Genomic DNA, 25,159 nt, shown 5'->3' with positions numbered 1-25,159 from the left:
GTGCAAGGTTCTGCACACAGCATTCCTTGCCAAGAGATTGCTCCCTGTCAGTGGCTCCCACTCGTTGTTTGTTGCTGGGAGCAGCCATTAGTGCCAGACTAACCCTAATGTGATTACTGCCCCGTGAGCAGCTTCACATATTAATTGTTTTACAGAAGTGTTTTGTATCACCGTAAGCTCCAGAAGCCTTGTCATAATGCATTAAAAGTACAGGGAAAAGAAATATCTCAGGCAGTTTAATATTTCTTGTTATAGAACTCATCTGAAGAAGAAACAGCTCTCCAAGTTTCTCTTGGTTAGTCTGTAACAAAGCCTTGGTTTGTGTGAATTGCCATATTGCTAAAAGATCAAATTATTCTGTGATAAAATAGCTTACATACAATAACTGAATCAAAGAGCACATCATGGATAAACACTTTATAATGCACCTAAACACAGTAGCCACCTGATTTTCCTAGCACTTTATTTCAATTTAGGCCAAGGGACAATTTAAAAAGATTCATTTCTAAGTACACAGTTCAGAAAAATATGAGTTACAATTCAGGGCAATATTTTTCAACCAGTGCTGTTTAGTTGTCTTAACTGAAATTCAACCTTGATGATATCCAAAGGTCCAATAAAATTTTTCACAGAAGAATCCCATATTTGTAGAACATAATAAAATTGTTGAGCTGCAGCTCCAGGGCCACTGAGAACTGGAGAATGAGGTTTTTCTTTCTGGGGACTTTCTGATGTCATGGGATGTGTTCCAAACACTTTGTTACCTGAGAAATATCAAACATAACAGATCGTTACATATAATAGCAGCTTTGATCTTAGTTAGTAAGACAAAATGTGAGGCTGTTTATTACTAACGACTTGGGTGCTCATTAGTGTGTTCTGACAGGAGTCACTGACAGCAATAGGCAAAAGGAAATATTCAGTGTTAAACCCCCACAGCACATTGCAGCTCCTATTACACTGTGCAACACAGAAAGGAGAAAAGCCTTGCACACAACTGTTTTAAAATTATTTACCAGAGCAAGAAAGAGATTTGTTTGATTTATTATCTGCTTTTTCAATAAACTGCACTTCCAAATAATACTAATGCCTGCCTTTCACATAGTGCTTTTCATTCCGAACTCACAAAGCACCCTTGGACAGAGGTCAGGATCATTTCACAAAAAACAAATATGAAGTGAGGCCACCTCTCTGATGTCCCTGAGTAAGACAGCACAGTCCCCAGCTCTGTTGACCGGTCCTCATTGGAACAAAGGATTAGAAAGGGCATCTTGTGTCATCAAATCCAGCTCCTTACTCTTCAAATCTATTTTGCTACAATAACCTCATGCGAGACTCTTTGGGGCTCATGATCTGTTATATAAGTGCCTAAAAATCATCTTTCAAGACTATCATCTCTTGTATATCCTCATCCATCCCGACCCTGTGCTGGGACTCTGCCTAATGCCAAGGAATTACACAACAGTGATTTGGGACCATCACCCTGAAAAGGCTCCCAGCCTCACATGCTGGAGAATGAATGGGGCATTTCTTGCCATGTCTGCTCCAATTTTGTGCATCTCTTGGTGGTTTATCTCAGTGAAAGATCTGTAATAGGTGTCATGACAGACCTGGAAGGTGTTCCTGAAGCAGAGGAATAGAAATGCTGAGAGCCTGACAGCTGTGGAAGCTGTGTGTGATATCTCTGCACAAACTCACAGCACAGCTGCTGCTGCAGTGGTAGCTGGAGGCTTGCAGCAGCCCCAGGTGCTGACACAAATGGGGCATTTGGGTTTATCCCTGCAATACCTCTGCTGTTGTGAGGAGCCTGACATCCTGGCAAACAACAGAGCCTCAAGTATGCTCGGTCCAACATATTTCCATCATCCATCACCCCCTTCCTTTCTCAAATAACTAGTTACTGCAGGAGTTATTAATGCCTTTCCACCTACACAGCCTCGATACCGACACTAACACAAAGGCAGTGCTCAAGCTCTGAGGTCATGTTCGAGTTGCTGCTTCGAATGTCTCTCTGGGCAGTTCTATTATGCAGCAGCTACAGCAACAGGACACCATGGTACAAACCTTAGCTAATAACTGAGCATGAAATGGGCTTTTGGCTTGGCATCTTCAGTTTTGTGCCCTCACTTCAGAACATGCTTAGAGCTGGCTTCAATGCTGGGAAAATTATTTCAGCTTATTAAACACAAAGCTGTTACCCAAGTGTTAGATGAGGGCACAGCCCCCGAACTCGCTCCCCGGGGCTGCGCTCAAGGCTCGCATCTCGCTGCTGTTGTGGCTGCAATTCCCCAGCCGCCCACTTCTTTGTTTGATTGTCTTTTCTCACTGAAACATATGTTTCCCATTCCCACGGCATTTTGAGCAACAGTTTCCATTGTAAGCCCCTCCTGACTGACAGCTCGATGGCAGCATGTGAATCACTTGGCACGTGTTTTGGGAATCTGCTTCAAGGAGGGTCTGGCTGCTCACTGAGAGCATCCTTTGGCAGCTTCGGGGGCAAGAGATTAGTGCCATTTTAGCACAGGTTTGGGTTTAAAAATACCCAGCCACAGCTGATATCATCCTTATTTGAAGCACTGCATTGTCCTGCAGCTCAGCTCTTTTACCCCAGCTCCTGGGACAAATGTCCATCAGTTGTGATTGGCTTTCCCCATTTCCTCTCATACAGTGTGGCACACAAAGCCAGCGATGAATCAAGAGCTGATCACACTGACAATATCTGGTTTTGACAGGCAGCCCAGGTAGGCATTCAGGCCGCTGGATGTGCAGGTGAAGAGAACATTTGGCTCTGTCTGCTTTCTTCACAACAGTAATGCATTTGCTGCTTTGCCTTTATGCTGTACAATCTTGCCTGTGTCTCTGGCCCTGATGTTTCCACTGCAGCTATAATTACAGGATCCAAGCAGTGCTGTATGGAATTCATGTACTGGACAGCTGAATTAAATGGCCACCTATAGGGAAATGAAAGTCCAGAGAACGAGGTGTATAGCTTTCAGCACAGTACTACTCCCAGCCTCAAAACAGAGCCCTGGAATGGGTGTGAGTGGGACATTATTGCCTCCCACAAGAGGATGACATTTCATTTATAACTCTAGCTAGCTCTCCTGAAGCTTTTTGTTTTCATAAGAAATAATCATATGCTTCAACCAGAAAAATCATCAACCTCGACACTGAGGCTGCAGTGCATTAGCACAGAACATTTATTTGGGGAAGCCTTTTGCCCTGAGCTTTCTGGCCTGGGTGTCACTGCTGTGCACAGTCACAGCCCCACTCGTGGCTGTTTACACCCTTTCTTGAAGAGGCAGTGTAATTCCTGTGTATAAACCTTCTCCCCGCTGCAGAGTTGGAGGGTCTGCATATTTTACACTAAAAAAATACCAGCAAGGGCCAGATTATGTTTGCTGGATTTGTGTTGATAATTAACTTTCCTTGCATACCATTGAAATGACAAAAAGATTACTTTATACGTAATTTCTGCAGAAAAAAGAGAATTTTGGGTGGAAAAGCACAGACCCTGAGATCTGATCCATCTTCTCTTTGCTATTTCTAACTACTTAAAGCATAATGTCACACTGAAATGCACACTTGGAGTGCTGCATTCTCTTCTGACAGATTGTTATGTTTTTCAAGGTGACCTTCATAAAACATGTTTCTTTTGAAGCTTATACTTCCTTCTGGGGTCATAATAGTTTCACACAGACAAGCAAACTGTTAGCTCCTGTTTTCTAATTAATGCTTCTTGGAGGCTTCTAGCGGGGGGATATAATTAATAGCACTTAAGTCTGGAGGGCAGAGAAATCTATAGCAGATTGCTAGGATGTGTATTTACTTCAGGATTGTACACAAACAGCTCCTAGGCCATGTCCTCTGGGAATTCCCCAGGCCCTGGCACCACCCTGGCTCTAACTCCTGTGTAAGCACCCAAAAAGTTGCCCTGCTCATAAAGCAAGGCTCAGAAACTGCTGAGGGTCTCTGCTTGCTGCAGTCCTTGTCCCTTCTCCCATTCCCCACACTACAGCACATTGGGATTTTCACCACTGCCTGGTGACTCTGCTTTGCAGAAAATACCCCTGACAGTGCCTGTGTTGTCACTGGGGTGCCCTCCCAGGGCAGGTACAGCATCTTCTGGGGCAGACCTTGTCCTCACTGCATCCCAGATCCACTCTGTGGATCACAGGCATAGCCATCATTTTGTGGCTTTATGCAGTTTAAAGTACCAGAAATAATAGGAGGGTTTTTCTTACAGTAAAACAAGCAAAGATGGGTGTTGCAAGTCATTTTGTCATCCTTGCCTAAATTTAAGGGAAGTGATGGGATTGCTCTGGTGTTCACTCTCATGCATGCAGCATGGATTGTCACACTCCAGAGGTGCTGGAGCAAAATCAGATGCAAGTCAAATTGCCAGTTTAAATTCTCCCTGGCCAGCTGCTGCTATCAGTGGTAATTTCCCTGTTGAAGGCAATAGAACAGCATTTTTCCACACAGGCAGAGATCTTGGTGCAGAACAAGCAGCTGTGAGGAGGATGAGTGCTCTCAAAGAAGGTGGGGAAAAAAAAAGAATAAAATCCATACTCTCTGGAAAAGTTGGAATGACTATATTATGCAGAAACATTTCCAGACTGGGGACAAGGAGGGGAAATTGACACCAGAGATCCTGCAAGACTGTACAGGACACATTATTTGGAAGGATTTTTACAAGAATTTGGCAAGTTGCACGACACAAAATATTCAGGTGGTTAAGCAATTAAATGCTATTGCATATTTGTAACTCCAAGCATTTGCAACAGAATATCACTGACAACTTCTCTATGCAAAGGGACATTTTGACACTGTACTTAAACTGACTACTTTTCTAATGGCATAAAAGTATTACTTCAGTTATGCATAAAATAGGAAAACTTCTCCTGAAACTTGTGCAGCCTGGTTCTTTCTTCAGAAATAACAACACAGAGTGAAACTGCCTTTGAAGAGAAACAGTTTTCACATACTATCTGAAGGTTAGTAACTCTTTTAATCTTTAGCCTTTTTGCTGGCATGTGCAATTTAAAATGCACAAAACAGACTATCAAAACACCCAGCTCTACATAGTTAGAAAATTCAAAAGGCACATCTGAAAATAGGCTTGGAAACTGGGGTGCTGCATCAAGAGTAAGGACTTGAGTAAGGACTTTTCCCCTGTGGATCCATCTCAAAAAACAACCAACTTATCAAACACAGCTGACCACAGGACAGCCAACACTGCATGAGAAACAACTTCTAAAGAGGTAAAATCTTAGTGCTACTAAGCAAGAGAGTGACTAACTGGAGAAATTCTGTATTAAATATCTTTCCCCAGAAAGTTTTTCTTTCCTTTTCTTTCTCTGTTCCAGAGTAATGTGAAGTAATGTGAAGAACTTCAGCTCTGCAGACACAGTTCTGTGAGCAGAGGCTGCCCATGCTGGGGCTGTTCAAGAAGTGACAAGCCCTTCTCATGAGGTGGGTTACAGTGGCATGGGGACAACCAGGGGAAGATCAAAAACACATGCAAAACACAAATTCACCCACTGATTTCAGTTTCATCCACCCCAGGCAATTGCACACACAAATGAAATATTTAAAGATAAGCATTTCCTCCAGGCTCTAAACTTAGCAAGGCTAAATGGGTTCATTTCTTCAAGCAAGTGGGTGGATATTTTGGGTCATCTGGGGACTGATACAGAAGCACTTAACTGCAGTTAGTCAGGCAGCCAAGAGGGATCAGAACCAGCAAATGAAGCAGGGAGAGAACCAAGATCTTCTTGCCTCATGCAAGTATTTCTTAGGAAAAAGAAAAGTCTCCTGCAAGTCCTTTTTGATCAGACAGTCTCTAAATAGAGGTAAAAGGTGCTATTGTACCTATTCCAGTCATACAGGAGTTGTGGCAGGTGGTGAAGGACTTGTGATAAATGCAAGGGTAGCTGGAAAACTTTAAAACACAGCTGGGCTGCCCAGGCTGATCTAGTTAAGCTGGGCTTCTTTGAGCAAAACAGCGAATTAGAAAAATAATGCATGAGGCCTTAAAAATTGCTGTTTATTGGCTGCAGAACACCCACATTCAGCTCTTTCTGACTTCCCCTGTGCCGCATGAAAAAACCTCAAGTCAAGTGTCATTCAGGTAAACCTATAAATGGCAAAATAAATCCTTTGTAGGTGAAACACAAAAATAGCTTCAAAGAAAGATGCATATAACCTTGTTAATTTGCCAAAAGTTTTCAATCTTCATCACTTTAGAAGCAAGGTTAAGAGAGTAGATAAAGGCTGAGAAATGCAGAAGGTGCTGAGATGTACCTTTATCTCAGGTTCAGAGCCTTAAACCTCAGAAGAAAAATAATGTCAGGGAGAAGAGATTGACAGTGATGCCTTGTGTTGGGAAGCAAGGGCTGGAAGGACTGCCTGTGCTAGGCACTCTCATGATAATGATGCCAGGAAGATTTAATTTACCAGTTTGTTCTAGGAAAGGTAATGACCTTAGCATCACAGGAAACGTATCAAGAGGTCGTCCATGCAGACACATGCTGATTCATTTTCATAATAAATGGAAATACATGTCCAGCCACATAAATTTGCTTGCAGGAATGAATTTACACCATCTATTCAGCTTTGTCTTCAGTATCAGAAAATATAAAGAACATTTTATTGATATGTGGGGATTTAATTCCAACCCCTTTGAGAATCTCTAGAAAAAAAGCATTTCCAGTTCATTTCTGACCAGACAAAAAAAGGAAATATCCCCAAAACCTACCAAATGAATAATGGGAAACAATATCCCACTGGAAGGGGGATGTGCCATTTTCTCCTAAGTACTGTTCATTTGTTGCTGTGCCATAGATGAAGCACCACATAATGCCTCTGTTAGAGGAGAGTGCTTACACATGCATTACCAAGGATATGCTCTTCCTGCCTGAGTAATTCATTTTTGAGCAGCATATTTCTGAGAAGGTGAAAAGTGGGTGTCTAAATGCATCTCCAGCAGCCTCTGCAGAAATGTGACTGTGTAGCCCAAAGCCTGCTGCTCCAAACCCTGCAGCTCCCAGCTGCTGGGGAGAAATTGCCTTCACAGATGGGAATTACATGTCCACAGAAGGGTTGGCACAGCTACTTTGGCTGGAGAAGCCAAGAGCATGGTCATGATGCAAGAAAAAATGGAAGAGGGAGTCTGATGAACTCCAAATGGAGTCATCCAAAATGCCATCCAAATGGCAGAGTGGCACAGGAGCTGAGAGCTGCCACGTAAGTGTGCCACGAGTCCAACACACAGCTCAGCTCAAGATTTCTCAAGCTGGGCTGCCAGCAGTGAGTCACACACAGAGAGGAGGGCTATTTATGGGATTTGGGCTCTTCAGAGGAAAAACATGAAACAGTCAGAAATGACAGAGAAGTGAGAGTGCTGGATGGTGGCAAACAGCATGTAGGGAGCAGGGGAGAGGGAGCTTTTGGCATCCTTGCTGCAGTGTTACATCCCAGCCTAACTCACATTGATCTCCGGGGGCCAATTCATTTCTGCTGGAAGAATCTGGCTCCTGGGACTCCAGGTACAAAATGAAAAACTCTCAATTTCTAGAGCACCAATGTTAGTGTTTGCCAAGTGTTTTCTCTTTTCTATTCTTCCCTGCAAATCTTTTTTTTTTTTTTTTTTTTCTTTTAGGACCAGTGGAAAAATTCAGCAGAACCGTCAGTTTTCCAGCAGAACAGTCAGTTTTCCAGCAGGCGTAGCTTTGGAAGCTGAACTGATCAGATCATTTAATTCTTGACAGGTGAAATTAGTATTTGCTTGTGCACTCTATATTCTGAATTCTGATGCAATTTTGTATGTACAGGTGCCTATGCATGTGTGGTTGTACACAGACACACCAGTTTTTAGCTCTTTGTAGAGGTACCAGGGCTATTTTCTGTCCTAAGAACAGAGGGAGGATATGTTAGGTTAAAGACTCCTCTTCAGTAAATGCTGATGATTCTCATTTCCAGATACACTTTTCTTTGTTGTCTGGAAACAAAATGCTCTAGGATGATGCTGATTTGTTTAAGATGGAGGATATTATTTCAGCCACTCTTGGAGTGCTGTGTTCTTTGGGAAACAACACAAACCTCAGAGCTTTGGTTTCTTTTGTTCCATTCTAGATATCTTCCCCATTGTCCTCAAGAAGCCTCTGGAGGTTTGAGCAGAGCATAGGGTGTTGTAGAGTAAGTCAATGTTCAAATCATTACCTCTAATTTTCCTGGAAATACTTCTTCAGAATTTCTGCTTCAGCTGCCATTTCTTCTTCTGTCCTCCACTTGTCAGGGGAATCCTCTTTGTCGTGCCGTTGCAACTTTTTGAGAGAGAAAGAAGAAAAAAAATCTTGATTTAATGTCAAATTTAGGCCCTGTTGCAACTGTTTCCCACCAGCAAAAAGTATATAAATTTTTTTTTTATTCTGTCTCTGCATGCAAGTTATTAGTCCTTCCCTGCCATTGTTGAAAGCAAGACACATCCCTGATCTAGAAACAAAACCTGTTACTTTAAGCATAATTATATTTCATTCATTTCTTGGGGGAAAAATAAAAAGTAAATGAAACATATAATTTTTGTGTCCAGCTTGCAAGATATGACCACAAAAAACTTGTTCTATCCCATATGCAGTAAGTATTATATGATATTGTCCCAGATGTGATAATTTCTTCCTTTGCCACTCAAGAAGGAGGAAGCTGATGGCTTTGCTGCCTCTCTGAACAGAGGAGCTCCATATCATGGCAAATAGTGGCACTTGAGGGACTATTTGTCCATTCAAAGAACACCTGACACTTGTCAAGTGAAGGCAGCATTTACCCCAGACAGCAGAAACATTTACTTAACGGATTAAGTATTGAGATTCCAGATTCTCTAGGAACAGCACATCACAGACTGCATTAACAGCACCAGTGCTTCTAAGGAACTTCATAACATCAACTTTTTGTTAATGTCACAAAGTTGGAAACTGGTGAATTTACACCTTTTATTCCAGGACACATTTTTGTATAGAAGATGAAGTGGTGAAAAAACAAAGATGAAGCCATCATGAACCTGCCAAGCAAAGTGCATTTACTGTACATGGCATGTTTAGCAATAAACTAGGATTGTTAGCATACCTCCAACTCACAAATACTTTTATTTGTGCTATGTTTCTCCTACTCTGAATTTTGCTGCCAGCTATAGTCCTATGTAGTTTCACATTCTGCAGCACAGATTTCTCCCTGCTCAGCAGATGAAGCTACATTAGAAAGCCATTTCCTTTCATGCCAATACAACACAGTAGCTGTGGGCAAATTAAAGTGTATTACTGTTCGACTCAGAGCAGACTAATCTTCATTGTTACGTTAGTACTAAGTGTGTTGTAAATCCATCTTGTAATAATGCCACAGAATTAGAGAGAAAGATCACAAACCAGGGACTGGCACAGTGTACACACAATCAGCACATGCCCTGTGTCCACGTGCCTGCTCTCACCCTCTGCACACACCTTTGGGTGTGCAGCTACCACAGCTGACCTGGCAATGGGTTATTGGAAAGAGCATCCATCATCCTCGACTTCCCGTGGACTGGGAATGCTCACATTTCACAAGAGGATGCACCAGCACCAGGCAAGTGGTGGTAAATCTGGCTGAGGTGTGAGCTGCTTTCTGAAAAAAGCAGTGTCTTGCTCATTTGACCTAAGTCTGCCAGGAGGTACAGCAGGCAAAAGCTGGAAGGCAAGGGAGAGCAACCCCTGTTCCTCAAGGTCTCCTCATTTAACCTGCAAGAATTGCTTTTAGTGACATGATTTGGCTGCTGTTCTCCCTTGCTATTTCCTTTCTGCACAATCTAGGTGAGAGCTGGCTCCATGTGGAGCCTGGTAGAGTGGGGGTGTGACATGTAGGTTGTGAGGTTTTTTTCCTGTTCAAAGAAACTGAAGTGAATAGCAATAAGGAGGGTTAACCTGCAGTGGGTGTTGTCTAAATTAAAACTGTGCAGTTGCAGACCACAGTGACTTCTCAAAGCTGGCAAAGGCTAGCGATTCTTCTGCTACATAACAGCTAACCTTTAAAAATAAGCAATCTTTGACTTGAGGTTAAACCAGATGTGTGGGGAGCAGCAATGAATCCTGAAAGTTGCCTGGAAGCCCAGCAGCCCTGACTCCAGTACACAGCCCCAGGACCCACAGCAGCCCCAGGCAGGATGGGAGGGCTCAGCTCAGCAAAGGAGTCTCAAAGACTGGAGCAGCTGTCCTATGAACTGAGAAAATTTGGGCTGCTCAGCCTGGAGAAGAGAAGGTTGCATGGAGACCTGACAGCACCTTTTGGTGTCTGAAGGAGAGGGTCTCTTCATTAGGAGTTGTAGTGAATAGGACAAGAAGTAATGGGTACATATTGAAATAGGGGAAATTTACGTCGAATATTAGGATGAAAATTTTTACTGAGAGGGTGGTGAGACACTGGCACAGGTTGCCCAGGGAGGTTGTGGATGTCCCAACCCTGGCAGTGTTCAAAGCCAGCTTGGATAAGGCCTTGAGCAACCTGATGTGGTGGGAGGTGTCCCTGCCCATGGCAGAAAGGGTTTGGGACTAGAAGATCTTTAAGGTCCATTCCAACCCCTTAACATTCTGTGGTGTTCTGGATGCTAGACATTCTGCAGGTTCAAGATCCAACAGTGCCAACAAACAGAAGACAAATAACATAAAGGTTGCTGATACCAACACTTGCTCAGGGATTTCACATGCTACAAATCCATGGAAGCTGAAAAGCACAATGCAGGTACATCTGTGCACCTTCCTGGTTCTTCAAATCTCCTGGCATCTGCTGTGGATCCCCAGTGGTGACAAGGCATTGTGATCATGGATGGGTTTGGTCTCACCTGGTTGTTTAATGTGTTCTTATGTAAAGTACTTTCCGACAGGGTTCAGCTCTCCCTGTGAGTGCCTCTGTAAGCTTAAGTTACTTTATGGAAACATGTTTTGTTTGTTTTAATAAAGAGAGGCTAAGAGACTCTCCATAATCTTTTGGCTAAATTGTAAAGCTACTTTCAGGAGAGAAGAACACAAATATTTCAGTTATAAATGTACTGATTTAGAATTCAAATGGGAAACAAACGTAACAGCTGATACTTGTTTCTTAGGGATTTCTGTGCCTCGGAGTGTATTCATATTCCCACACACATCCAAATCCCAGCCGTGAATCTTTGCAAACATCTGACTTGCTATTGAAAGTTTGGATTAAACTGGGAAAGCAACGCTCTCTTGCACCTAGAGAACTCTCCAAGGTTCTGCTCAAACTAAAGGGAAAAAAGTGCCTCTATTTACCAGATATCCATCTGTAAAAAATGATGGATATCTGGTAAATATATCCAGCTGTTACTATCTTTTCCACCCTTGTCAGACAGTAACAGCTGGACAACTCGAGCTGACATCCTTACTCAGATATATCCAAACACAGGCTAGCTTGAATTCTGTGATACTTTCTGTAGAACAATTCTACTTCTGCAAACTCAGGGCACACCAAGGTGAAGTGAGTCTATAAAACCGTTTCTGTAGGGCTCCAAACTAGTTACCATTTCAAAGCAGCTGTTGTTTGGTCTGTTTTCATAAGAGAAAGGTGATGCAAAACCATCACACCAGGTGGACAAGATGTTTTACTGCAAAACTCAGAAAGCCCCAAATTGTCTGTTGTATGTACTACAGGCATGTCTCCAAACCCTGAGCATCAACAGGAAGGTGAGCAAACCCCTCAGCTTAGCTTGGATAACTCCAACAGGAGAGAACAGAATGAGAGAGCATGAGCAGCTCTTTTAGACAATCTCTATTATGCTAAATTCTTCTTTTAATATTCTGAACAAGCACCGAGACACACATTAGTCAATTCTCTAATCGCAGTTGCCCAGCAAATTACACACTGTATCTGCTCAACATTCTTCAAGCACCAAGACTCTTGTTTATAACTCCCAACATCTTCTTGCCTTGCAGTACAAATAAATGCACTATTTCTAAGATATGCCCTTCTTCAAGCAGATCATTACTGATGCCTGACTTCTTGGGCTTCTTGATAAATTATCCTCTTCTTTCACCTCAAGCAGAAAATGCTCTTCCACCGATAATCTATGACTGTCAGTCTTGATTACATGTAAACAGTGCAGCTCTTTGAATATTTCTGCTTGTGAAAAGTGCTCATTTTCTCACTCATGTCTCCCAGTGTGAGATGCTGGCAGACCTGACAGCTGTGCTTTATGTTATTCTATTAAAGTTGCTAGTGCTGCAGAATGGTCTATGTTTTTATCGCTGCAATTCTTAAGGGAAACACAATATTGTTTTATAGCACATTCACATTGGGGGACCTCTCCTTCTTGCCCTTTGTGGAGCAGCCCAGAATTCTCAACACAGCAGACTATAGGGGACCTGGGTCTGTGACTGGCTGTTGTTTGTACTGATATGTATATTATGTTTTTTTCTGTTTATGCCATAACACCACCAGAAAAGCAACCTGTGTAAATATAGAGCACTAGCCAAAACTATTGGGAAAAAGCTTTTATGGTAGTTAGAACTATTCTCACTCCCCATGAATATTTATAGTTGATAGTTAAGAGTTTATAACCTCCAATGCATTTAACTAAAAGAAAAATTATAGTGATGGAGAGTAATTACACAAAACTGCAGCAACATAACAAAACTCAGCTGCTTCAGCAATTATAAAATATAGTATTATCAAAACCAGCAGCTAACAAAAAAAAAAAAAAAAGAATTTTTGCCAGTGGCTTGAATCAGAGACTAGGTATTACCCAGCTGCTGATGTTCACTATTACCAATACACCTTGGGATACCCAGGCATCTTTTCTATACTTAAATCCTACACTGTGGTGAAATATTCAGAGTGATATCTCAACATCAGATTAACACATGAACCATGAGGAGGCTGAAAATCTAATTTCTTCTCACCAGTAGCAACCCTTTTCCATAGCCTGGAGACAAACTTGATCCCAGGGCTGCCACACATTGCTTCCCCCAGTCCCCTTATGGCAGCAGAGTTGTGTGACCAACACACTGCTCAGAACATCCCTGCAGGTATGGTGAGGCTTCACCCTGAGCATCTCACCCCATGGGAAAAAACTCCAGAGCTCTGCTGGCTGTGGCTTCTGGTGGTCCTAAGGGCCTCCTGGTCCTGGTGATGACTTCCAGCCATCTAAGCCTCCTCTGGTACTGCTTTTACACCAAATTTACTCCTGAGCTGCTTCTTTTGCCCTGTTTCCCCCAGTCTTGTCCTCCTTGCTGTCTTCCTCCAGTGCTTTCTTGCCTTTCACTTCTCTTTGTATTCCACTCATCACCTCCTAGCAAGACTTCATTTCCACCCCACCCCACAATGTGATTAAATGCAGCATTTACTGTTATTTTCTGTACCCCCTGCTATGCTCCAGCCTTTCCTCACTCTCTGCTGTCTTGCTGAAAGCAGTGTGAGCTTTTTGGTAGGTGTCCTCCTCTGCCAGTCCAATCCTCCTGCCTCCATCCCATTTGCCTTCAGCTGTAGCTCAAGTCTCGACTTGACTTGCAATGTAAAATGAAAGAATAATAGATGAAACACAGCAGTTTCACAAAGTAGCTTCTCAGGATGCTGGAATCACATGGATCCTTACACATCCTGTTCCTCCTGCCTGGAGGAAATCATTGCAGCAGCTCCCAGCCCTGGGCTTGTCCCAGCTGAGCATCACCCCTGCTCTGCTCAGGGCCAGGAAAGGCAAAAACACAGGCAGGGAAGAAGCACAGCAGGCTCCCCCTTGACCACACAAGAGCCCTGCCAGATATTTTCATGCAGGGCTGGAGGTCTCTCTGCCCCAGCAGCTGCTGGGGGATCAGGAGCCCTTTCCAAGCCCCTTTTGCCACTGCTCCCCCTCCCAGCCCGAGCAGCTCAGGCAGTTCAGTGCTTCTCACATCTCTGGGCCCGTCTCCATATTTAATTACAGCTACAAAACTGCTGTAATTTAATTGCTCTAATTTACAGTGAACACTGCAGAGAAAACCCACATCCTATAATTTTCTCATCTGCTGACTTTGCTTATGATTCTATATCATACAGATATCTGCGTTTGCATGAATCAAAAATCCCTGATTTTGGGGTGGGTTTTACTTGCTGCATTAAAACTGAATTATTTAAGGAGATGGGAAAAAAGCCTAAATTATCTGCATTTTATATCAGACAATTTTTAAACTATCTACTGGAAAATCCTTCTCCAATTGTTTTACTGCTTCTGCATGAAATATGCTGCTACCTCCCAGCTGCTGATATTATTGCTGCAAAGCATATATTCCAGTGGAAACCTCAGTTTATCAAAGCTGTGTTTTAGAGAGTGGTGGTTTTCACCCCTCCTGTCGACTCTTTGTCATAGTGACTGCAAATATTTTTTCAGTTTTATTGTTGTGCTTTGGGGAAAGACTTGAACCTCACACTTCACACGGACATATGAATAACTGCACCCTTTTTAGCAAAGCACTTAGATGAAGAGAATTTTGTGAAAACACAGAAAGGTTAAGTAAAACCCTTAAGCATATGTGTTTAAGTGCTTTGCTTAAATTAATTCTGCAAACCCTAGTTTCTAACAATTCTGATAAGAAAAAAGAATGAATATGAAAGGCATCTTAAGAAATTTGCTTTTGAAAATATAAAAGACAAGTAAGCCCACAAGCAGAATGACAGTTGTATAGAAAACATGTTTGCCATTCGGTGAAATATGTAGATTGCACTCTGAAGAGCTCAGATCTTGACAGACTTCCAGTTTGGCTCCAACTGAGATAAAATTCTTGGAAAGTGAGTGCATTATAAAGGAGATACTTGAAGGAATATCCACTGGGGTAAGAAGTCCTGCCAAAGACTTGGGGAACTGCTATTTACAACCCAATTTGAATCCAGGCAAGAATCTATAAAAGTGTTTAGATACATTTTCACCATGCCCATTATCCTCCGAGCTAGCAGATAATGTTAGAAACACCTCTGTATTCTCCCTCACCTGGGAAGAATAGGTGGATTTTTGTGGGGAACTTCCTAATGGCCACAGAGGGCTGTCTGCACAAGAGAAATGTGTTGCACAGAGACCTGGTTAAGAAATGGCAATGTCATCAGCGTGATAATGTTGGAGGAAACCTTATCCTGCGTGCACAGCCTGCCATGCAACATTACTCATTTGGAAAAAGGCTATTTTTAATCAGGGAAAAGCACTTTAATCAAGGATAGAGTCAGTGATTCAAAAATTTCATGCAGGTGCATGTATTACTTGACTGAAAGCCTCTTCCCAAAAGGTCAGAGCTGCAGAGAGATGTGCATGTCCCACTCCAAGAGAGAGATAACCTCGAGGTGCCTGTATCAGGCTGATGTATTCAGGCTCCTGCCGCAGTGAGTTTCAAAGTCAGAACTTCCCCTACTAATCTTCTTAACTTTAGACAAATATTTGCCATACCCTGAGCACACGCAGTAAGATTCATGGCATGCCAAGGAAAACACATGTGTGTTAAGGAGGTTGATTTGGTTTATTTGCTTGCTTTGTCTTTTTCTGACAGCACAAAGGATATCAGCTGCAGGTCCTACCGCCTCGGCACAGAGCCAGCTCACCACACAGGGGGATAGGAGCATGTCCCCACCTCCCAGGGGAAGTTCCACCTCTCTCACCACATCTCTGGGATGTGCAGGAAGAGCCCACAGTGGCCAGAACAGATTGCTTCTTCTCTGGGGAATTAGCTTATTCCTATTAAAAAAGATCGTCATGCTCAGCAACACTTCCTGAAATTAAGATGAAAACATTCCATCAATGTGTTCTGGAGTAATTCATACTCTGAGTCACTCCCTCCACTACTGTAGGAGGATTTCAAGGAGACTTCAGTGTCTGAAATGACACACTCCACATATTTGAGGTGAACCACAGGGGCTTCAAAGCCTGCTTTTGTGTGTGTTCCTCAGGGGACCCCTCACCTGCCAACAGACCTTCCCAGGATGATCCTGTCTGATTTCCCCACTGTGCTCAGGATCACAGCACTCCTGGATAAAGCTACATCCCCTGGACAGCCTTTTCCCCCAGGCATCCCTCAAATACTCCTTTAGCTTTCGGCATTGCACATGCAAGGCTACTTCACCACCGAGATTGCCTCCCTGGGATTTAAGCAGCCAATACCCTCCAGTAAGTAGGTACTAAAATAGGTTGAAGAATAAATTGTTCTCATTTAACATTCACTCAAAAAAATATGGCTGCATTTATTATGCAGCATATTGTTTTATATACTGTTTTGTTATAATAAGTCATGTTTAAAATGTCATGACATTTAAATCAACAGCAGTAAGAGGGAAAAGCTGAAAAAGAGCAAGATGATCAAAAAGAATTTGAAAAATCCTGGTGAGAGATTATGGGCCAAACACTCTCATTATAGTAAAAATAAAGTCACAAAAGAGCTTAAAACTCATCTGTGAGAAACCCAGTGTAGAGAAAATCTCCCTGCCCATGTCTCTGTGTCGCCGTTGTGTCCCCAGGGCTGTGGCAGAGGACTGGCTGTCACCACCAGCTGGCTTGGGGGCTGACTGTGGCAAGACACTTGGGCACCTGCAGCAAAGCCCTGCTGGTTCTCTGCACCCCCTTGCAGGTCCATCCTTTCTCATGCTGTCCTTTGTCACAGAGCCACTGCAATGCTCGGGAAAGCTCTGCACACACCTTTGGAACTTGGGAGTGCCATGTGGCTCAGGGAGGAGCTGGGCTTCAGAATCTGTGCTAAGTCATAGAAATGAAATTTATAAATAATATAAAAGGCTACTTTAGTGTGGCTTCCTAGCCTTTGAGGAGACACAGGGCCTACCACATCTACCAGTGATGAGCCACGTGCACAATGACAGATTTTCACCAGAAGGGCTTTCAATGTTAAAAAAGAAAAGAGTGTGGATCAAAGGAGCTACTCTGCTCCTGCAGACTCACTGCTCTTCTTTTCCATCAGGTCTGGACCCATATGCCAGCATCCCTCACTGCTGCCTCCATGCTCCCTCAGCCCCCTCCAAGGGAAAAAACAACAACAACTGCAACAACAAAACAGATGGCGATGCAACGAAACATTAAACCTGAGCCCAATACCTGAGCTGTACCATGAATATTTCACTGAGGCATGAGGTAGAAAAGACAACAAAATGACCTTTTCTACCATCTTAAGGGATAGCTAACCTTGTAATTGGTATAGACACACCAAGGAAAAGTAAGAGAGAGACAAAGACAATTTAAAAGAAGTTGTGTATATTTTTAAAAATTACTATCTCAATGTTCCCATTACAACCTGCCAATATGAATGACATTTACTTTTGCTCTGAGAAATGAAAGAAACTCTAAAAGACAGACTGCATTAACAATCTATTGATATTCCACTGACCTAGTGGGATAAGAACCAAACAAGTTTTGTCAAGGGCAAATGCCCTAGAGTCTATAAATTCATCTCTTGAAGTATTAGCAGTAACAAGAAAGAAAATCTGCAATGTCTAGAAAAGTGTTTAAACCCAATATAGTCTCACATGTCTTGATGGTCCAGTGGCAGAGGATGGGACCAGACCCATATATGGGAGCTGAATTGGAGATTTCAGATGGTCCATCACCTCTTCCAGTTTTTCCAGCCCATTAATATTGCTGTAAACCTTAAGCAGGAAGTTCTCTTAATAGACATCACATGAGGTTGCCAAAATAATTTTTTCCACTATTGTACAAACTTCACTAAGATATGCTACCCATGGCAAATATGGTCCTAGATTCTGCTTGGTATGGATAGATGCAGAGGGTGTATGAGGGAAAACACTTTGGTATTGTTCAAGCAGACTCCTTCACCCCTCAGGTGAACCTCTGAACTCATACATGAAATCAAATAATAAAAAAAAAGTCATAGATAAGGGACCCAATACAGGACCCCTGATTTACTCAGTGAAACTCAGAATGGGATGACTGGTTTTTCAGAGGGTGGAATGGCATTGGCTGCCTTCACTTTAAGGAGGAGGAATCTATTTGTTCCTTTTCCAAATTGCAGTGTTGGCCTTCAGTTGAAATATCCTTTTTCTGGGGAAGACCACAGTTCTACCCACATAATGCCCAGGCAGAAAAACAAGGATGGCATAAGAGCCATGGAATAGAATATTCTGAAATTAATTTAAGTGAAGGGACTGTGAATTTGGGGAGAATTAATTTTAACTGGATAGACGTGGCAGTTAATTAAGGCTGATAGCTTCTACTAGTAAAAAGGTGTTTTTGATGAAAATATATTGAAAATATTATTAAACTTCCTAGGAAAAAACAGTTGCTATTTCCCATGCTAAAACCTTCCAGACATCCCATGTTTCTATATAGAAATCATGAACTGATAGCATTTGCATAAGAATTATTATTTAATATGTAAACTTCAGTATCATTGCTTTTGGACAGAATTAATATTAAAACCTTTGAGAGCAGATATTTTAGAAATACTGATCTGAAAAAGTCACAGGAACTTTTTTGTTTTGCAATATTTTCGCAAGTTCTGTCCCAGTGATGATACCCTGGCAGCAGATCACCACCTCCTCTTTGCATAATCCAGAGGAAATGCTCCAGAGCTACGGAAAATCCCACACTGCTTGGAGGGAGGGAGCACATGAGCATGCAGGATGGAGGGTAGGAAAGGTACAAAGACAACCTAAAGCAACCCAAACATTCCCAATTTTCAGAGACAAAAAGTAATTTTGTATGCTTTCAGTTCAATCAGTTTGTTCATGCCTTAGGAAACAATGAGATCAACGGAAATGAAAGCAATTTCCAGCAGATATGAATAAAACACGTGGCTCTGCTGAGAAGAACTCGCACGTTATTCCAGAAGCTCAGTCAAAGACTTGTGGATTAAATGCTGTGAGAATGGATCACGCATGGACTTGCTTCATTGGAATTTACCTGACTAGGAATTTGCAGGTTTCTCGCTGCTCCTTCAGGAGGGAGTTGATTGGGGAATCAGTTGTACAGTCACACACTTTGTGGAGAACTTGCAAAATAATTTTACTTATTTAGACACATTCTGAAGTTGCAATCAGAACTTCTTTTACAGGTCTGCTGCTACATTTCTCTCCTTTCTTTAGGTCTTTTTTTTTTTTTTTCTTTAAACTATTCTTCAAGCAAAAGTTGCAAAAAAAAAATAGTGAAAGAAAAGAAAAATCATGTTCTCAGTGTATTTCAGGGTTTTCCTGTGCACATACTGTGTGGTACAAAGGCACACAAGCTCTCCCCATTCATCCTGACCCATAATCATTATTACACTTAATTGCAGAAGACACTGTCTTCACAGCTTTATTTCTCATATGACATCTTGTGAATTGCTTTTAAGAAAAGCCATTTACACAACTTCTATATATATGTAAACTAGTACTCTAATGTCACATTCTTGTTTGCACATACCCTTGCATTCATGTCAGCTAGTCCTAATGCAAAAGCAAGTGGCCCTTCATGCATTTCAGTTAGGAAACAGTAGCAGGGATTTTCAGAAAACAAAAGTTTGACTGATACTGTGCAAAATCTGTTCCACTGAAAAATTGGCATCTTGCCCATCATCTTCCACAAAGTTCAGTATCTTTGTCGGTGCTCATCTACTTGACTTCTTAATTGTCTGTGTTCACTGGCTGTATCAAATGGAGTTTTCTTTTTGCTTTTGCTCACTGCATATTACATCTTTTAATCGGTATATATAATTACTTACCACAATCTGCCATGCCAGATTTTCTAAGCATTAGTCTAATTAACTTAAGCTTGATAATTATGTTCCAGATATCATAACAGCATGCACAGAACTTGCAGATTATGCTGTTGGTTTAGCTGTTTCTGATAACACTTTTCTCCTATTCTTACTTTTTCCTTTTGCTTTTTCTCTTTCTGTATGGGGTGGGAGCACAAGCAGAAAGAGGGACTGTTTTTCTCTTTAAATGACTCCAAGGTTCTCCAAAAGCAAAAGCTGGCTGTTTTAAATAACAAACCATCAAAAGTAAGTCAACACAAATGAGACTAGATCCATAATGCAAGGATTTCCTCTTTTTATAAGAGTAAAAGATAAATATTTCACTGAAGAAAGAAACTCGAGCTTCTGATAGCAGAAATTGTAGAGGATTCTAGCACAAACCGACAGCATTTATGGGCCAATTATGAAAGTACTCAGATTTTCCACAGGTCTCCAGCCTGAGCCTTTCTAATTATCCGCCTGTTGGCGACAGCCTGTCGCCAGGGAGGCAATAAATAAGAGATAACATGCATGGGCCCTGGCACACACACCTCTGCAGCACAGAGAGATCATCCTTCACACAGCCATGCAGCCCAGCTGGGCCAATGAAATATGCAAGCCTGAGACCCCAGGTAAGAGTAAATAGATGCAGAGGACACTTATGTCACAGTCATAAATAAAAGAAAGAAGAAAGAGAATCTGTGACAGGCCATGGATTTTTATTTGGCTTTCTGGTGTAAATCAGCTGTTTCTGTTCACTCCTGACAACTCACCTTGGTGTTCTGCTTTTACTGTGGAGAATGTATCCTGCATGGTTTCATTTGCCTTCCTGCTGGACGAGGGCATGGCCACTGTGTCCCAGCACACCCAATGGCCTCAGCTGGCTGGGACAGAGCCAGGAAGGGCAGAGCTGCTCTCCCTGCCTCCAGAGCCCATGGATCTGTCTTGTTGACTGGAGTGCAACAAGTCCTGTTAGGTCCCAAAGGCACCCAGACCACACTTTGGGTACTGAGGCTGCAAACCACTCATGCCTATGCCAAGAGCCCATTGGTTGGAATTTTGGGTGCAGAAGTGCTGGCAAGCCCACACAGAGAACCAAGCAAAGGCATTGCATTTACTCTGGAGTTATTGGTGAGGATTTAACCAGCTATGAAACACTGAAAGGCTGCTCAGCTGCTCCTGTATTTCAACCAACTTCATGGATAGAGATGGGGACAAGCAGCTCTGGCTGAAGTTCCCCTCATTCAAGCCCTTATTTTCAGATGATTGAAGTGCTGTCACCCTTGACAGAAAATATTATCAGCAGTCAAGGAAGTAATCAGGGTGGCAAGTACATAAATAAGCATAGCATAAATCTGAATATTGGTAATTAGCATTTGATTTAATCAGATTAAAAGTGTTAGACCACTGTAGCAGCGATTCCTTATAGAAAACTATTTAACATTCCAATTATCTTTAATGAATTAACCTCAAAGTATGGCTGAGGTGCAACACCCTAAGAATCCCTTTGCTCATCTACAGTCCACTTGCAACTAATTTCACTTCACAGGCCTACCTCAATTAACATTTTTCTGTATTTCACACATCAGTAACTGCGGTGCTGAAATATGCACTCCTTTCCCAAATTTAATAGCTGAGATACTTTCATTTTTTTTGATTCTACAAATGAAGGAAAATCATTTCCTGCTACTATCTCAAACCAATTAAAATTCTTTTAATATTGGCTTTGCATCTCTTCGATACATATTTGAACCAAAAAGTCCTACATTTTTCACATAATAATTACTTGGAATTGATCTGCTGTGCAGAGCTCCAAAGACAAAGGGATTTACAATTAGCAAATTATAAAATTTAGTTTACATTTTTCATCTCTAGAGTTTTTAAAGAGCATTTTTTTTTTGTTGAAGGTTTCATATTAGGAAAGAAAACTCATTCAGCACAACTAAATTATTTTAATTTAAAAAGAAAAAAAATGGAAAAAGTGCAGATTTATGGATAGGCCTGGAAGGAGAAGACACTTCCTTTTAGGCCACTATGGAACTACAGTGATGCAAATAGCTATTGCAAAATAGAGAAAGCTTTTGTATAGTACAGCTTGTGCATTGTGTAGAACTGATAGGAGGAGAGATCTCTAACTGAGATCTCACAGTTATCAAATGCCTCTGAGATAGGGAAGCCACTGAACAGCCTCAATTGCAGGGCAACTGCTGGGCCTCATGCTCTTTCCCTCTACTTCCCTTGTTTTTCCTGGTGAATTTTATAAAAAGACAGAATGTCATTTACTATCATTCCCACCTTAATGGGGAACATGGTGAGGAAGCTCCTGCTCTGCAGCACAGTTGTGGTAAAAGGAGCAGCATTTGTGAACAGATTATAAATCTGATGTTATTTTCCTTCTCACTCCATGTTTGTAGCATTATTTTAGCATTAAGAAAAATGAACGCACGTGTAAGATAACAGCATCCACGCAGCAATATGGCATAGCTGTTATTCTTCTTACAGGCATCCAATTTAATTTTATCATCAAATACCACACAGCACCAATTCCTATGTACTGATTTTAACCTCTGTGTAGAGCTGAGCACTTTGTGCTGTGCATATCTCCTAGAGCTCCCTGTGAAGAGCAGCATTACCAGCAGAGAGACATGTGGGGATACAGTACATGGCTCCTTCTCATTTCAGGACTGTTGGATTTCCCTTCTCCAGCTAAAGCACCCACGTGAGCTTCACTGCCATTCCTTCTCCGAGCTGCTGAGCACTGCTATAATTGAGTTATGCAGATAGCACACAGCCATAATATAGCTCGCCCATATAGATACATAGAGTTTGTTTTGTATATTAATTTTTATAATAAATAGGGGCATGCATGGCCTATTTGGTTACATGAGCAAATCCGTGCCCTGGAAGATGATGTTCTCATTAAGAGAAGCTGCAAGGCCAAATCTTATCTAAAGTGCTGTTTACTTTGCTGGCAGAACAGCCAGCATGCTGCAGAGCATATATCTTTCCCTCTGCCACTCAAATTGAGAGCACCCCATAAAGAATCCAGAAAGCTTAAAAAAAAAATTAAATAAGCCAGTAAGAGGGGAACATATATTAAAAATCAGTAACTTCTTAATTTAGCTAACATTATAAACTTACATTTTTAGATGGACTAAGTTTTTTTCTTATCACACCTTTTTTTCTCTGGTATTTTGTCTACTCTCAGAGAATACTGAATATTGTAACATTTTGCCCTTACCTGAATTTTTACCAGCCCTTGGTTTTTATCACATACAACACTTTGGAAAGTCTAAACAGCATTTAAAAATAAACTCTCTGCTAACATCCTATTTCCACTACTTCCATTTATAACCAACACCACACTGCATTTATGCATGAATCTGTTCTTATGTCAAAACCTGTTTCAAGCCTGATTTTACTCATACTTTTTGTCAAATGTTTCTGGACTCCTGGAGTGGCTCTGATCCCCTCAGCCAAAGGGCATCCTTCTCCCTCTGGGGAGAAATTCTTGACATGAAGGGAGCACTTTTATCCCTGAGAAAGTGTCCAGGACCAAACCTCTGTGTGATGCTCCACCTGAGCCAATGCATCCTCCAGACTCCTCTCCACACTTTCTCATGGTTTGGTGCCCAGCCAGGACCATCCTGGCTTCCAGGAAAGCACTGGTAGGACTCAGCTGCCTCAGAGCCAGAGAGAGCCCACAGGGCAGCAACTCACTGCCTCCTATCACAGCTTACTGCCACTACCTGAGCTGATCATTTAATATTTATTTCCTTCAAAGTTTGCTGCAGATGACAGTGCCCAGCAACTGGAGACATTATATGAGATAGCCTTGAGAACATTAGCAAAGCTATAAATTCTCTGTTAAGGATTATTCCTGTGGCACAGATCAAGCCAAGATCTGTTTGACCCTTTCAACTCATCTCTGGGGTTTTGGAACATCAGTTAAAATTTGGATAAATCTGCTATTGTGGAAAAAAAAAAATCCCAGTTCACACCTAAAAAGCCTCCCAAAAATTAACATTGAGAAATATCTCATCTTCATTCTTTAATAAAGGCAGTGGGAAAGGCTGACAATAAGCTAAAAAAGCAAAATAGTGTGTGCCAATTTGCTGCTTGTGATGTGAAGACAGATCTTGTGCTGATTTTGGCACCAGTAGGAAAAGGCTATTATCTCCAACTCATCTAATACGATCCTAGGAAGGAAGGACATTCTCTTTAGACAAATTTGTCAGTAAATCTGAAGCTGATTCACCCCATTCAGCAGAGCATTTAAATTCTCTCTCAATGCTTAAGAGCTGTTTGAACTCACTTAAGCTGATCACTTGCTTAAATGCTAAAATGGGATTGCATTGAATACCAGTGGGCACATCTATAATTAAAAAAAAACCTTCTGAGCCTAACAAGCATAGCTGGCTGTGTTACTTATTGTCCACATTTGAAGGTAAGGACTCCTGCTTTAATTAAAGTGATTGAGTGAAGACATCTGAATGCTCACAGAGAAAGAAATTAAGTCATCATGTGAGTCAGAACACTGCATGTAGAGCTGGGTTAACACTAGGGAAAAAATATGAGAAATTAGATTAAATTCTTCATGAAAATGTTTTTTGCTAATTCAAACCCAAACATTCTGACAAATTTTAGAAAAACAACATTTGCTTCATTCTTAGTTTCTCCTTTCTGGCATCTTCAGAAGCTTCTCTCATTATCACACTTCACCCCTGTCATGTTTCTGTTATTGCTAATGAACATTTGATCTTTTCTTTAAAAAATATAGGAAATATGCCTGGTGCTTAAGGGGTAAGAGCCCCAGCAAGGACGGACCACATCCTGCAGTGTTTACTCATAAGCATTTCAATAGCATGCTCTTTGACCTGCAGGATAATTGGGGTCTGCAGGTCTTCCATAATGGTTTCCTTCAGCACAGGGAAATGTGAGGTTTAACACAACAATCTGGAAAACTGTAACAATCACTGCTGATCAAAACAGCACAGGAAGGGAGTAGCCTGCATTCATCCAAGTAAGACAGCTTTGTAAATAAACTCAGTATTGTGATTAACACAGGATAAATTAGTGGATCGTAATTGGCCCTTAACAATTACATTAATTTTGTGAAAATTAAGGCGAATAATAGTGACTCTAATATTTCCAGCTCACTTTGGAGCTTCAAAGAGGCAGTGTGAGAACAAAAGGGGTGAAGCAGGCTCCAGAGGCAGTGAGGAGAGTGTTCCTTTCTGCTCCAAATACTCAGTGTCAGTCACATCTACACCGAGGCCAGCACACTTGGCAGGACTATAAGCTGCTTGAAGGAGATCCACCACCATCCTGGCCATCATTCCCTTCCTTTGGATATTTTTCCATCTTCTGCAATGTTTTTCTCTCACTTTCAGTTTCATCTGATGCCCAAGCAGATGCTGTGCAGCACCCAGCAC

General features: G+C 41.8%; 1 protein-coding gene across 4 annotated transcripts in view; it reads right to left on the bottom strand.

Moving 5' to 3' along the window:
- Window positions 1-409: 409 nt before the first annotated feature.
- FHIT (fragile histidine triad diadenosine triphosphatase) overlaps window positions 410-25,159 on the bottom strand; it is a 521,244-nt gene continuing 496,494 nt past the window's right edge. For all 4 annotated transcript variants that reach the window (XM_085072421.1, XM_085072423.1, XM_085072422.1 and 1 more), the window contains 2 exons: window positions 8,224-8,327; window positions 410-764 (listed from right to left, as the gene is read on the bottom strand). In XM_085072421.1, the coding sequence (XP_084928547.1) occupies window positions 8,226-8,327 (102 nt within the window). In that variant the 3' untranslated portion in view covers window positions 410-764; window positions 8,224-8,225. The remainder of the gene's footprint in view (window positions 765-8,223; window positions 8,328-25,159) is intronic.

This window comes from Lichenostomus cassidix, chromosome 12 (genome assembly GCF_008360975.1).
Source record: "Lichenostomus cassidix isolate B80296 chromosome 12, HeHo_3.0, whole genome shotgun sequence".
Taxonomy (NCBI): Eukaryota; Metazoa; Chordata; class Aves; order Passeriformes; family Meliphagidae; genus Lichenostomus; species Lichenostomus cassidix.
This window is presented reverse-complemented; position numbering and strand designations above follow the sequence as displayed.